General features: G+C 45.2%; 1 protein-coding gene across 1 annotated transcript in view; it reads right to left on the bottom strand.

The window, feature by feature from the left end:
- The window catches only part of LOC143935249 (HHIP-like protein 1), a 77,859-nt gene that overhangs the window by 39,512 nt on the left and 24,936 nt on the right, over positions 1–13,411 (bottom strand). Inside the window, exon 2 of the mRNA XM_077459004.1 lies at positions 9,534–10,177. Within this exon, the coding sequence (XP_077315130.1) occupies positions 9,534–10,177 (644 nt within the window). The remainder of the gene's footprint in view (positions 1–9,533; positions 10,178–13,411) is intronic.

A 13,411-nucleotide genomic window follows, 5' to 3' on the forward strand; every position in this document is an offset into this window, starting at 1 on the left:
CGGAGTACTAAGAAGGTCGGTTTGCACACCAATCTTCCCGTCGTACTTTGGTTTCAGCGGACAATACGGTCGTCAGTATGCTAGTCCGACGGACTAAGAATGGCGCATGCCCAGAAAGGATTTACAGGGCGGAAGCGTTCTGTCTTGTAAAACTAGTGTTCGTATTGAAGCTAGCATATTCGTCATGCTGCTAATTTTGTGATCTTTTAATATAGCACATTCTTTTCTTCTTCATAATGCGAGAAAAGTGAAGTTGCTTTGCTGCTTATATTCACACAGAGTTATCACAAATGTCTTTATTCATCCTCATCTTATGATTAATATTCCAATTCCAGAATAAATAATAAAAAAAAAAAACGGACGAATTAAGCTGAAGTCTGAAAAGCGCGAATCGTCTCTAACCAAACTTCCACTAACGCAAAGTCAGCAGAAGGAGTCCAAAGGGTGCTTTGCTGTGTCAGGGACCCAAAGGGTGCTTTGCTATTTCTAGTCCCGTCGTACGTGCTGTACGTCATCGCGCAAGCTTTCGTCGGACTGTTTGTGTATCCGTGTGTGGCCAAGTCCGTTCAGTAGAAAGTACGCCGGATTGTCCGTAGGATTGTATGATGGACTAAGTACGTCATACAATTCGATCGTGTGTACGCGGCTTTATAATATTATAATGTGCAAAGCATCCTAAAGAGGGTACATGTATTTCTATATTCATCCAGTACTATGTTTATAGTCAGCTGAGGCCACATTTATCAAACTGTCACTTGCTTACTGCAAGCAGACCGTTAGCCACAAACTACATATACGTAATATCCCACTGGACCATTACATTGAAAACTGTGTAGCCACATTTCTTTTCTCAGGAATGCATGCCAAGTGTTCTGAGCAGAAACTTTCTGAAATGTGAACCCCCATATTTAATGTTCTTTACAGAGCTATCCCACTGGTTTATAATGGTTATTATTAATACACTGAACATTTTGTATTGTCTGCAGAAATATATCTACTATAGCTAGAATATTTATAGTAATACAGTATACGTAACGTTGGCACTCAGTTTCCTCCCTTCACCCTCAGGTTTCTGTGTTGGCGGATGGAATAAAGTCAAAACCTGCCACGGTCTGGCACGTCTATGTTACATCTCATATTCCATAGTCATCTGTTACCTTAATCACGTCACATTCTCGGCCTCTCTGGCCTGCATTCCATCCATTTTTCCATGACCTCCACTCTACACATTTATTGGGGACAGGAATTAAAATGGTTCTGTACCTGTAGTTTTAAGATACTCCTCTTAAATGTTTAATTCTTAATATTTAAAGCATGTGAGGCAGGTGTAATCATTACCTTAATTGGCTGCTATTGCTGAACTCCAGAAAATTCCAGTTGCCTGGATGTCTTGCTTAAAATCTGGTTTCAATACTTTGTTACTAGTTACTGACCCAATACAAATATGTAGGTAAGGAAAGCCAGAGTGACCTTACAAGTCCTTAACTGTGTAATTGTTCTGAGTACTTACTCAAAGAGCTGAAGCAAAAGGGGGACCATGAAAACCAGGCAAATAGAATTTGCAGAGTGGCAAAAGATCAATGGCAGCCCTTTATGTCTAAAGCCTGGTACACCTGAGTTGCAGGAAAAAAATATGACAGCTCCGGTTGGAGATGCTGTACTAACCATGCGAGGTTAGTTCAGTGATCTCCCCCACTGAGCTGTTGTGGTCGGACCCCCCGCCAGAAAACTCCAATGAGCGCTCTCCGCCATTGACAGAGAGTGCTGACTGGAAGTCGGTCAGCTGCTGATTTTCCAGCATGCATGTCCGACAGAAGCCTGTTGTTTCCTGCCATTTGGCCCGTGCGTACTTGGCTTAAAGTGGAGTTCCAGCCTGTATTAAAAAAAATTTAAAGTCAGCAGCTACAAATACTGTAGCTGCTGACTTTTAATATAAGGACACTTATTTGTCCAGGGAGCAAGTGGTGTCGGCACCCGAAGCCGACCCGTCCATCGGCTTCAGGTGCAGGCGCCGGCATACTTATTAAGGGAAACTGGAAGTGAAGCCTTGCAGCTTCACAGTGTGTTTTCTACTGTGCATGCATGCATCACACTATGCTTTCTGAATGGTCCCGCTGTCCTCTGGGACCTGTGTGTGTCTCCCAGAAGGCAGCAGAGGGGAAGGAGGAGGGGCCTTAAATGACGTATTGTCGCCGTGGCGCCCTTAGACAGAAGTTCCCCCCAAAAGGTACCAAATGTCGGGGGGGGGGAGATAAGCAGAGCCCGTCTAGGCTCTGAGGAAAGGGGTTCTCCCCTGAAACGCGTCAGCCATTGTGTTGGGGTATTGGTCGATTTACTTGACATCAGATCCGGGCTTGTTGATGTTCGGTGAGGTGGACCCTGCTGTATTGATTATGCCTTTTATCAATATTCGTTTGTGAGTAGCCATTTTACTATATGTTTGGTTTTAAATAAAGCTCTGTCTATGGTAATGCACTAGGTCAGTGCGCCCTCCTTCTTTGTTTTGTTTTCTCAAACATTCCCATAGACACACTCCTAATCCTTGTGGACAGCCTTCCCAGAAGAGTTGAAGCTGTTGTGGCTGCAAAGGGTGAGCCAACTCAATATTGAACCCTACGGACTAAGACCGGGATGCCAATAAAGTTTGTGTGCATGTAAAGGCAGGCGTCCCAATACAGTGCATATCTAACTGGAAGCGGTATTTGGTCACGGGTCATTTATATCCGCTAATGACAAGAGTCTAGTCTATCACTTTACCTTTTATGTTTCAACCTGGGTCATGGACAGGGCAGGACTTACCATTGGGCTTGACTGGGCTCAAGCCCATGGGCCCCACCAAATAGGGGGCCCCCCGCCGAGATACATAGCCGAGTGTACTCGGCTCAGCTCCGCTCACAGTCATGCCCAGTCCCGCCCTATGATGGACATAACACAGGGACTGGGCGTGACCGTGAGCCAAGCTGAGTACACTCGGCTACTCTCTGCTCCACTCGGGGCTGCGACAGGACCCGAGAGCCGCCGAGATACACAGGACTCTGTATCTGGGCGTCGCCATTTTTAAACTTCAAGACTGCAATGACAAGGCTACAAATGACAAGGCCACAAATGACAAGGCTGCAAATGACACTGGGGCAAGGCTGCAAATGACAAGGCTACACTGACAGGTCTGCAAAGACACTGGACAAGGCTGCAGATGGATGGGCAAGGCTGCAGATGGACATTGATAAGGGTGCATTGATGGGCATTTAAGTTTTTTTCCTTAAACTTCCCTCCTAAAAGTTTTTTTTCCTTAAAATCCCCTCCTAAACTTCGAGTGCGTGTTATACGCCGGTGCTTACGGCGGTAAATCCGATAATGTATAGAAGGTAGGGCTCGAGAGTGACTCAAGCCCAGGGGCCCCCACCACACTAAGTCCTGCCCTGTTCATGGATTCTACCTTTCTTGAACACTTTACATATTAGCCAAATGATACCACTCTGTATACCACGTCTAGTTTTAATACCTTGTGGATTATATATATATAAATGGCTGGTCCTTTGTATCATGGAAACCATGCAGTACAATTGTTATAATGTTTACAGAGCATATTATGTTCTGTGTGGAGTATTTTGTGTACTGTACACAGTTTACAAGGCATAGAGATTTCCCGAGCACAGGATTCATAAGAACACTGTGTGTACGTGCTGAACTCCTAGCCCAGACCCCCTCCTGTATGCTATAGTCAGACTCCTCACCACAAAGTATATATTCTATTTGCCAGACAATTAATATGGAAACAGTTTCATCACATTCCTGCTCTCAGATTACCTTCTCAAATAAATCAGACTGCACTGCACATTTACTAAATACCAGATGAGATAAAGGCAAACTTTTTCTTACAATCTGCTGAACCTCAGCTGCTGGGGTTGCATGCTATGCTCCAGTATGTATAATGCTACAAAACTGAAGAAAAAGAAAAAAGACTCAAGCTTGTTCCTGAAAATCTAAAAGCTAATGGTAATATTTAGGCAGGGTTTTTGTCAGCAGGAACTCGGTGGTACATAGTTTTGGCATCTCTAGCACTTAATGTACAATTTGTGTTGGCAAGGGGTTATCTATTGTTGCTGGTGGGGATCTTGCATTTTGTGGTGGCTTATGTTACTGGGGGGGGGTAATACTGTTGGGAGGGTGGTCTATTTTGCTGCCTGCTGGGGGGGGGGGGGGGGGGGTCTATTGTTGCTGCTGGGGAATCTGTTGTTGCTGGGGGATCTATTGTTATTGTTGGGGGGGGGGGGTCTATTGTTGCTGCCAAGAATCTGCTGTTGCTGGGGAGAGGGTGTTTTGTCGCTGGGGGGGGGGGGGGTCTATTGTTGCCGGCTGCATGGGATCTATTTCACTGCCTTTCTTGAAATTATTAACACATTCCATTCAAATTACTTAGGATGATAAATGATACTTGGTTCTGTAGTCTCTAAAGGGGGTTATACTGGGGAGTGGGTAGGGGGTGGAAGTCGGCAGTGGAGACAAGGGGTGCCCCCTAGGGGGAAAACCTGCACTTATTCTTGAACACTTCAGAACACAATAGTTTAAGTGAGGGCCGGTTCACACAGGGGGCGACACGAGGCGACACGACTTGCCGTGCCGCGACCTGACAAGTGGCCCCCGTTCTGTACAATGGAACCGTTCTAAGAGGAGCGACTCGAGTCGCTCCGACTCAGAAAAAAGGTTCCTGTACTACTTTTGGGCGACCTCGGGGCGACTTGCATTGACTTCTATACAGAAGTCATTTGCAAGTCGCCGCTGAGGTCGCGGAAGGTGGCGGCGAGGCAAGTCCTGTCGCCTCGCATCGCCCCCTGTGTGAACCGAGCCTAAGGGCCGGTGCACACAGCGATGCGCGGCGAGGCGTCTCCGACTTGCCTCGCCGCGACCTGCACGGACCTCAGCGGCGACTTGCAGAGGACTTCTGTATAGAAGTCAATGCAAGTCGCCCCCGAAGTCGCCCCAAAGTAGTACAGGAACCTTTTTTCTGAGTCGGAGCGACTCGAGTCGCTCCTCTCAGAACGGTTCCATTGTACAGAATGGGGGCGACTTGCGGGAGCGAGGCGAGGCGAGCCGTGTCGCCTCGCCTCGCGTCGCAGTGTGAACCGGCCCTAAGGGAAGTAAAATTAGGAAAATATAAAACATAAAACTATTTTTCAAAAATAAAAAACTGATAATTGGCACGTACATATGTATTCATTTCCTTTGTTATGAAGCCCATAAAAAGCTCTGGTGCAAACAATTACCTTCAGAAGTCACATCATTAGTGAAATGATGTCCACCTGTGTGCAATCTAAGTGTCACATGATCTGTGATTACATATACACACCTTTTTGAAAGGCCCCAGAAGCTGTAACACCTAAGCAAGGGGCACCACTAACCAAACACTGCCATGAAGACCACGGAACTCTCCAAACAAGTAAGGGACAATGTTGTTGAGAAGTACAAGTCAAGCCGCGTACACACGGGCGGACTGTCTGGCCAACTTAGTCCGTCGAAACACATTTCAGCGGACAGTCCGCTCGTGTGTGGGCTTCAGCTGACTTTTTCAGCGTGCAGTCTGGCGGACTAAGTATTTCGGAATTTCCGAAATACTGTCCGTCATACTTTGGTTTCAGCGGACAATCCGCTCGTCAGTAGGCTAGTTCGACGGACTAAGTATGGTGCATGCTCAGAAAGGATTTACACGGCGAAAGGTTGCATTGCTGTTTATTGGACTTCCTATTTCTAGTCCCGTCATACGTGCTGTACACGTCATCGCGCAAGCTTTCAACGGACTGTCTGTTCATCGTGTGTGGTCAAGTCCGTTCATTCAAAAGTAGGACGGACTGTCTGTCGGATTGTCTGACGGACTAAGTTGGCCATACAGTCCGCCCGTGTGTACGCGGCTTCAGGGTTAGGTTATAAAAAAATATCCAAATCTTTGATGATCCCTAGGAGCACCGTCAAATATATCATAACCTAAGGTGACCAGATTTTTAAAATGAAATTCGGGGACATACTTTTTTTTTTACTAGTAATGGCAGCAATCAGCGACTCATATCGGCACTGTGATATTGCGGTGGACAATTTGGACACTAATGCCACGTACACACGACCAGTTTTCCCGTCGGAATAAACTCCAAAGGTTTTTCTGACAGAGTTACGACGGTGTTCCACTGAAACTGTCTTGCCTACACACGATCACACCAAAGTCCGACCGTCTAGAACGCGGTGACGTACAACACGTACGATGGGACTAGAAAAAGGAAGTTCAATAGACAGTAGCCAATAGCTTCCGTCTCGTAATTGCTTCAGAGCATGCAACGTTTTTGGTCCATTCCCTGATAGGAATTGGTTCAGTCGGAAATATTTAGAACATTTTCTATTTCTAGGTCCATCACAGTTTTCGAAAAAAAAAAAGTCAGATGAGGCCCACAAGCGATCGGAATATACAATGAAAAGATTCTGTTGGACTTTTTCTGCCGGACATTCTGCTCTGTGTACACAGCATTAGTGACACTTTTGACACTTTGCAGGAACCAGTGACACTAATACAGTGATCAGTGCTAAAAATATGTACTGTCACTGTACTAATGACACTGGCTGGGAAGGGGATAACCTCTAAGGCAATCAATGGGTTAAATGTGTGCCTAACAAGTGTTTTCTCCCTGTGGGGGAGGTGCTTTTACTAAGGGAAGACATGGATCCCTGTACCTGCTTTGCAGGAACACAGGATCAATGTCTTCCACACTGACAGAATGGCAAACTGCCTTGTTTACATAGGCAGACCACTAGGCGAGTCAACCGGATCCGCTGATTGGCTCTGACCAGCACATCATCATCAGAAAGAGACACAGATAATGGAAAAAATACACCCCCCTAAGCTAGTAGGATTTTTTTTTTATTCTGCACCGACTTTCTGTGAAAATTGCCCCAGCTCCTGTTGAAGTCAAATCCAGGGAAAAAAACAGGGACAGAATTGGTCCGGGGACAGTGTCCTCAATCCGGGGACTGTCCCCTGAAACCCGGGGACACCTGGTCACCCTATCATAACCAAATGGAAAGAACATGGCACAACAGCAAACCTGCCAAGAGACGGCCACACACCAAAACTCACGGACCGGGCAAGGAGGTCATAAATCAGAGAGGCAGCACAGAGACCTAAGATAACCCTGGAGGAGCTTCAGAGTTCCACAGCAGAGACTGGAGTATCTGTACATTGGACGACAATAAGCCATACACTCCATAGAGTTGGGCTTTATGGCAGAGTGGCCAGAAGAAAGCCATTACTTTCAGCAAAAAACAAAATGGCACGTTTTGAGTTTGCAAAAAGGCCTGTGGGAGACTCCCAAAATGTATGGGTAAGGTGCTCTGGTTTGATGAGACTAAAAGTGAACTTTTTGGCCATCAAATAAAATCCTCTTGTGCAAACCCAACACATCGCATCACCCAAAGAACACCATTCCCACAGTGAAACGTGGTGGCAGCATCATGCTATGGGGATGTTTTTCAGCAGTCAGGACTGGGAAACTGGTCAGAGTTGAGGGAAAGAGCAAAACCTGTACCACTCTGTGATTTGAGGCTAGGACGGAGGTTCATCTTCTAGCAGGACAATGATCCCAAACACACTGCTAAAGCAACACTTGAGTGGTTTAAGGCAGTGGTCATCAACCCTGTCCTCAGGTCCCACTAACAGACCAGGTTTGCAAGATAACTGAAATACATCACAGTTGATATAATTTGCTGCTCAGTGATTTCAGTATTCTAGACTGCATCTCCCCAGGGTAATACATAAAACTTGGCCTGTTAGTGGGCCCTGAGGACAGGGTTGATGACCACTGGTTTAAGGTGAAACATGTAAATGTGTTGGAATGGCCTTGTCAAAGCACAGACCTCAATCCAATAGAAAACCTGTGGTCAGACTTAAAGATTGCTGTTCACAAGTGCAAACCATCCAACTTGAAGGAGCTGGAGCAGTTTTGCAAGGAGGAATGGCCAAAAATCCCAGTAGTAAGATGTGTCAAGCTCAGAGACTTATCCAAAGTGACTTGGAGCTGTGATAGCCACAAAAGGTGGCTCTACAAAGTATTGACTTTAGGGGGGTAAATAGTTACGCACATTGACTTTTTCTGTTACTTTGTCCAATTTTTTGCTTCACAATAAAAAAATAAATCTTCAAAGTTGTGGGCATGTTCTGTAAATTAAATGATGCAAACCCTCAAACAAACATGTTAATTCCAGGTTGTGAGGCAACAAAACACAAAAAATGCCATGGAGACACCATGCTGTAGCATGCAAACTCCAATAAGAGATCTCTCCAATAGAGACCCTAAAAATGATAAGAAGCCAAGGAGAGATACATTTCAGTCAGTGAACCTAACCTGGCTTAATATATTTCTAATGCAATAACACATTAAAGTGGTTGTAAACCCTTACAAACCACTTTGACCTACAGGTAAGCCTAGATTAAGGCTTACCTGTAGGTCCAAGAAATATCTCCTAAACCTATACGGTTTAGGAGATATTTGCCCAAAGACAGGCACCACTGTCTACGGCACATGCGCCGTAGACAGCGGCGCACTGAGCGCGGCATCGTCAATGACGAAGTTGCCACGCGTGTCGGCTCCCGTGCGCATGCGCGGGAGTGACGTCATCGCGGCTTCGCCGAATGACAGCGGCGGAGCTGCGAGACCCCACCGAGAAGATGGATGCGCCGGACTACAGGGGACAGCGGTGACATTGCTGGCTCCTGTGTCAGGTAAGTGACACATAATGGGCTACTATACGATGCATAGTAGTCCATTATGCTTTGCCTTTGCAGGGAATTTCAGGGAAAGTGCCTGTATCAGTTTAGGCATTGATCCCACACCCTGTATCCCTGTAGAACCTCTTGGATTCAAGTTTAGACTAATCCTCTGCCCAGCAATAAGCACTGCCCCATGTGATTTACCTGCTAAATTCCACAGCCCCCACTACCCACTGAAGTTCTATCATTTAAATGACAGAGCATTGCTAAGCATCAGGAAGGAGCGGGGCTTAATCTTAACTTGAGGAGAATACAAGGCTCTATATGTATTGCTTATAACTCCAGAATTCAAAAGCTCCACAGGTAACCAACTTAAAGACTAATGCCATACATGGTTTAAATGTCATCCAATTCCTGCTGAACTGGCCAAAATTCAAGCCATGTGTGGCCCTGGCTGCAAACGTCGATCTAAAAAATTAAGGACCTAACAGAAAATTCTGGGTCAAAGGATGATTGCAACCAGATGCTTTGCTATCTCAAGTAGTCAAGTTAAACTGTGACTACAGCCAATCAGATGCTTGGCTATCTCAGATATTCTGTCAGCCATGGGTGTCAGTGGATGTCAAAATACAATAGACGGGTGGAATGATTCTCCATCCATGCTAGCCTAACATTGGCACTTTAGAATTATTTTTATCTTAGAAATTTTTTTGTCAGCGTGGGTGCACTGTAAGAGCCATCTCAATGGAATGTGCCCATCTATACCACTCAATGGTAATACTAATACCGTTCAGATTTGTGATCAGCCATGTTCATGTTGTCTGTAGAAAGGTGGAATTCAGATATTCTTATCTTCTCTGCCTTTTTGGCATAGATAGAATAGTAGACATAGAACTTTCCATTGTGCCGGAAATCGGGGTGCATAGCAATTCCCAGGAAACCCCTCTCATCTCCTGCCCATGGAGAGGTAAGTACAGCCTTGGAGACATTAAGAAATGGCTTGTCGACTCGTGATCCATTGGGGAGATAGACCCACACATATCCCATCTGCTCGGCTATGAAGAAGCGATGGGTTCCATCATTGGCATGGACCATAGCTACAGGATTACGCAGGTCATTGGCAATCTCTTGTAAACACAGCTGGAGACATCCCTCATCATCTGCTTTCACTTCACCAAGACCACTGTTGAGTTCTGCATTGGTAAGGACATTGGGGTAGCAATAGTTTACATCATCCAGTGTGAGATAACGGCAAAACTTGACCACATCATTTTCTATTGCTGAAAGGTCTCGGTCTATGATCAGGCTGAGAGTGGACCGACACCGGAACCAGAACTCTGTACAGTAGTTACCACAGAGGCCTGGGAGTTCACGAAGGGGTGTGTTGGCATCTTCCGCATCGTATAAATGAGCTGCGTATGGTGAGCACTCCTAATAAAAGAAAAATTAAGTTAATAGCAAGATTAAAAAAGCGCAATGTGCTACAGTAGTAGTGATTTGTTTTGTTTTTTGGATGTTTACTGAGGGGTACAATATAGTTCCTGTTAAAAAACTACAAGTCCCAACATGACAAGGACTTATTTCCCCAATGCCCAATGCTCACTATGGAGCTTAGTGTAACCAAAAGGCAAAACTTCCCCCCCCCCCCCCCCCCGTTTACCTTTATCATTGAAAGTGAAAATAAATTAAAACATCACATTTTGGGTTTACATCAGAACACTAATAGAAGAGAAATCCTCCAATGGGGGCACTAGTTCTTGTGACCCTGATGACACACTGGGATTTCCTTGCTTTGGGGGGTTTTACTCTCATTTCCTGTTTTGGCTATGGGACAGGAAGTGAAGGTAAATCTTCCCAATGGAACGCAGATGGGAAAAAAAAACTAAAAAACTGACAGGGGTTATAACATATGCTTTACTCTATCCAAAATTAAAAAAATTAAAAGTTTTGCTTTTAGTCTCGGGTTAACACTGGAGCAATGTGGGAACCAGCGCGATTCCTGTGTGGGTTTCCACATCGCATGTAACTCAGAGGCAGTTCACACTGCTCTCTGAGAACCGCTGCGTGTGTCAATAGAAAGTTAATGAAACCCCAAAATCGGTTTTGCAGAACGCAATGCGAACTGTGGAATCGGATCACATGGGTGTGAACACCCATGCGATCCGATTCCAGTGCAGACCCAAAAAATGGTCCTGCAACATTTTGATGTGAATGCAATAAGATTTTAACCATACAGACTGTAAGCTGAATTTACATCGCATGTGATGTGCACAGCAATGTGGTGCGAATCCCATGCGATATCTGGCATCACATTAGTGTGAACCCAGTCATAGTTACCCTTTAAAGTAATGTAAAGTGTACTTATATAATTATTATATATCTCAATAGAACTCCTACTAACCAACTGGATTTATTTCAGTGAGCTTAATTAAAGTGGAGTTCCACCCTAAAAAATAAAAAATTTCATTTATGTGCATAAAAAAAAGAAAAAAAATTTTGGAGAAATTTTGTTTTTTTACTCACCTCTAAATGCCTGTTCCTGGTGGGTACCTCGTAGTCTGCCTCCTTCAGCGCCTGGGCTCTTGATGTCACTTCCCTCTGCGCAGGAAGGGAGATCAGCTCTGTTACAATGCCGGCGCATTGTTACAATGCCGGTGCCGCCAAGCCGAGGGGAAGACAAGCGGGGCTTCGATCCCCCACATCGCTGGACCCTGTGACAGGTAAGTGTCAGATTATTAAAAGTCAGCAGCTGCAGTATTTGTAGCTGCTGACTTAAAAAAAAAAAGTTTAAGTGGAACACCGCGTTAACAGATGATTTCTGATTGGTTGCTATGGATTTTGCACTTTCCATTATTTTTTGGATCCTTTTTGATCACGCTTATTTATTCTTCATTTGAAGAATGAAACATTTTAACAAATAAAGCAAAGGGAGCGCACAGAGCAATAACTGACAGCCCACAATCACTATCACCTGCCATTGTACTCATTGTTATAAACTAATTGAAGGTGACATCCTAGAAAGTGTTAGGCCCTTTTCACACTGGGGCGGTGCGGGCGCCGGCGCTATTTACCCCCCTGCTAGCGGCTGAGAAAGGGTTAAAAGCAGTGCTTTGCTGGTGGTATAGCCGGTCTGCGCCATTCATTTCAATGGGCAGGAGCGGTGAAGGAGGTGTATATACCGCTGCAATGATGCTGCCAACAGGATTTTTTTTTTTTACCATTCTGTCAGCGCACCGCTCCACTATGAAGGCTTTCAAGCTTTCACACTGGAATGTGAGGGTGCTTTCAGGGTGCTTTGCAGGTGCTATTTTTAGTGCTGTAGTGCCTGCAAAGTGCCCCAGTGTGAAAGGGGTTTTATAGATTACTGCCCTTCAGTAAACCTTTCATAACCATGGCGTGGGTTATGAAAGGTGAGGTTATCTATCATGTGCAGAGGTTATCTTGAGATTTTCACTCAAAGTAATGAGTAGATCCAGAGCTGAAGTTATATGCAGATCTGAACTTATCCTATGAAAAGGATGACTTGTCTTCACCCCAAGACTCATAATTTCTAACCCTTGTGAGGGACAGCCTCACTGGCCAATAAAAAGGCTTGAGTGATGGGGGTGGGTTAAGTCTGGATGAAGAAAGCAGAGCAGATTAAGTGGTGGATGGCTAGAAACTGCTTTAATAAAGTGACAGAATATAGCACACCCAGTCTCTCTGCCCTGCTTCGGAGACCCTCCCTCGCAGTATACAGTAATTGTCGGCTTTTATTAAATCAAAGCTCCTATTACTGTATAGGTGTTAGCAGCTGTAGCAATCTGAATCAGTGTTTATAAACAACACTCCACTTATACAAAGTATCATATTGTTACTTTTGTGTCACTCTGTTCATTCACTTGCAAATCAAAGGGATGAATTTAGATCTGCAAATTATGTCAGTTAAATAAACCTTACAAAGTAAAAATAAATAAATAAATAAATAAATAAAAAGTTATTTTTTTCTAAATAAAATGTTTCTCTATTTAACCCCCTTATCAACCCTTAAGCCTGTTAACACACTGAGTTTTTTTTCCCTTCTACCCAGCGAGTTGAACGAAAAAAAGTTGTCAGCTCCAAAATTAGTATAGCATCCCCCCCCCCCCCCCCCCGTGCCAGAACACTCCAATCAGCGCTTTCCGGCACTGGCTGATCGGGAGGCGGTCGGTCAGAAGCCAGCCAAACATTTTTGTTTTTTAACCGGCCGATGTCCCCAGACATTCGGCCCTTGTGTACAGGGCTTAAGTATACTCTAATCAGCCCTAATTAATAGTCTCAGTGGCGACCTGTCCATTAGGGGTGCCTGAACGCCACCCCCTCTCTCCTTGCCACTCCTCCTTTATGCAGTGGATAGATTCATGCATAGCAGTGGCGGCCCCCGTCCATAGGAGGACTATGGGAAGCTTCCCAGCTTGCAATCAACCGACTGCAAGCTGGGAACCTGATTTGCCTGTGTTTAGGGCGTGTTTGTCTAATACTCTAGTAACTTTTGTATTGGCGGGGACCGGAGGACGGTGGGCTGTGCTTTTCACGGCACCGCTACATCACTTACGTGTTCCCAGCCATCACTCACTGCTATCAGACGAGTGTAGTCGACTAGTGTGGGTGCGGTGGACTGGATTGAGCAGTGCTGGCGCCTGTGGG

The sequence above is a fragment of the Lithobates pipiens genome, unplaced genomic scaffold (genome assembly GCF_037356315.1).
Source record: "Lithobates pipiens isolate NorthernLeopardFrog02 unplaced genomic scaffold, aLitPip1_a1.2 Scaffold_1, whole genome shotgun sequence".
In the NCBI taxonomy this organism is placed as follows: Eukaryota; Metazoa; Chordata; class Amphibia; order Anura; family Ranidae; genus Lithobates; species Lithobates pipiens.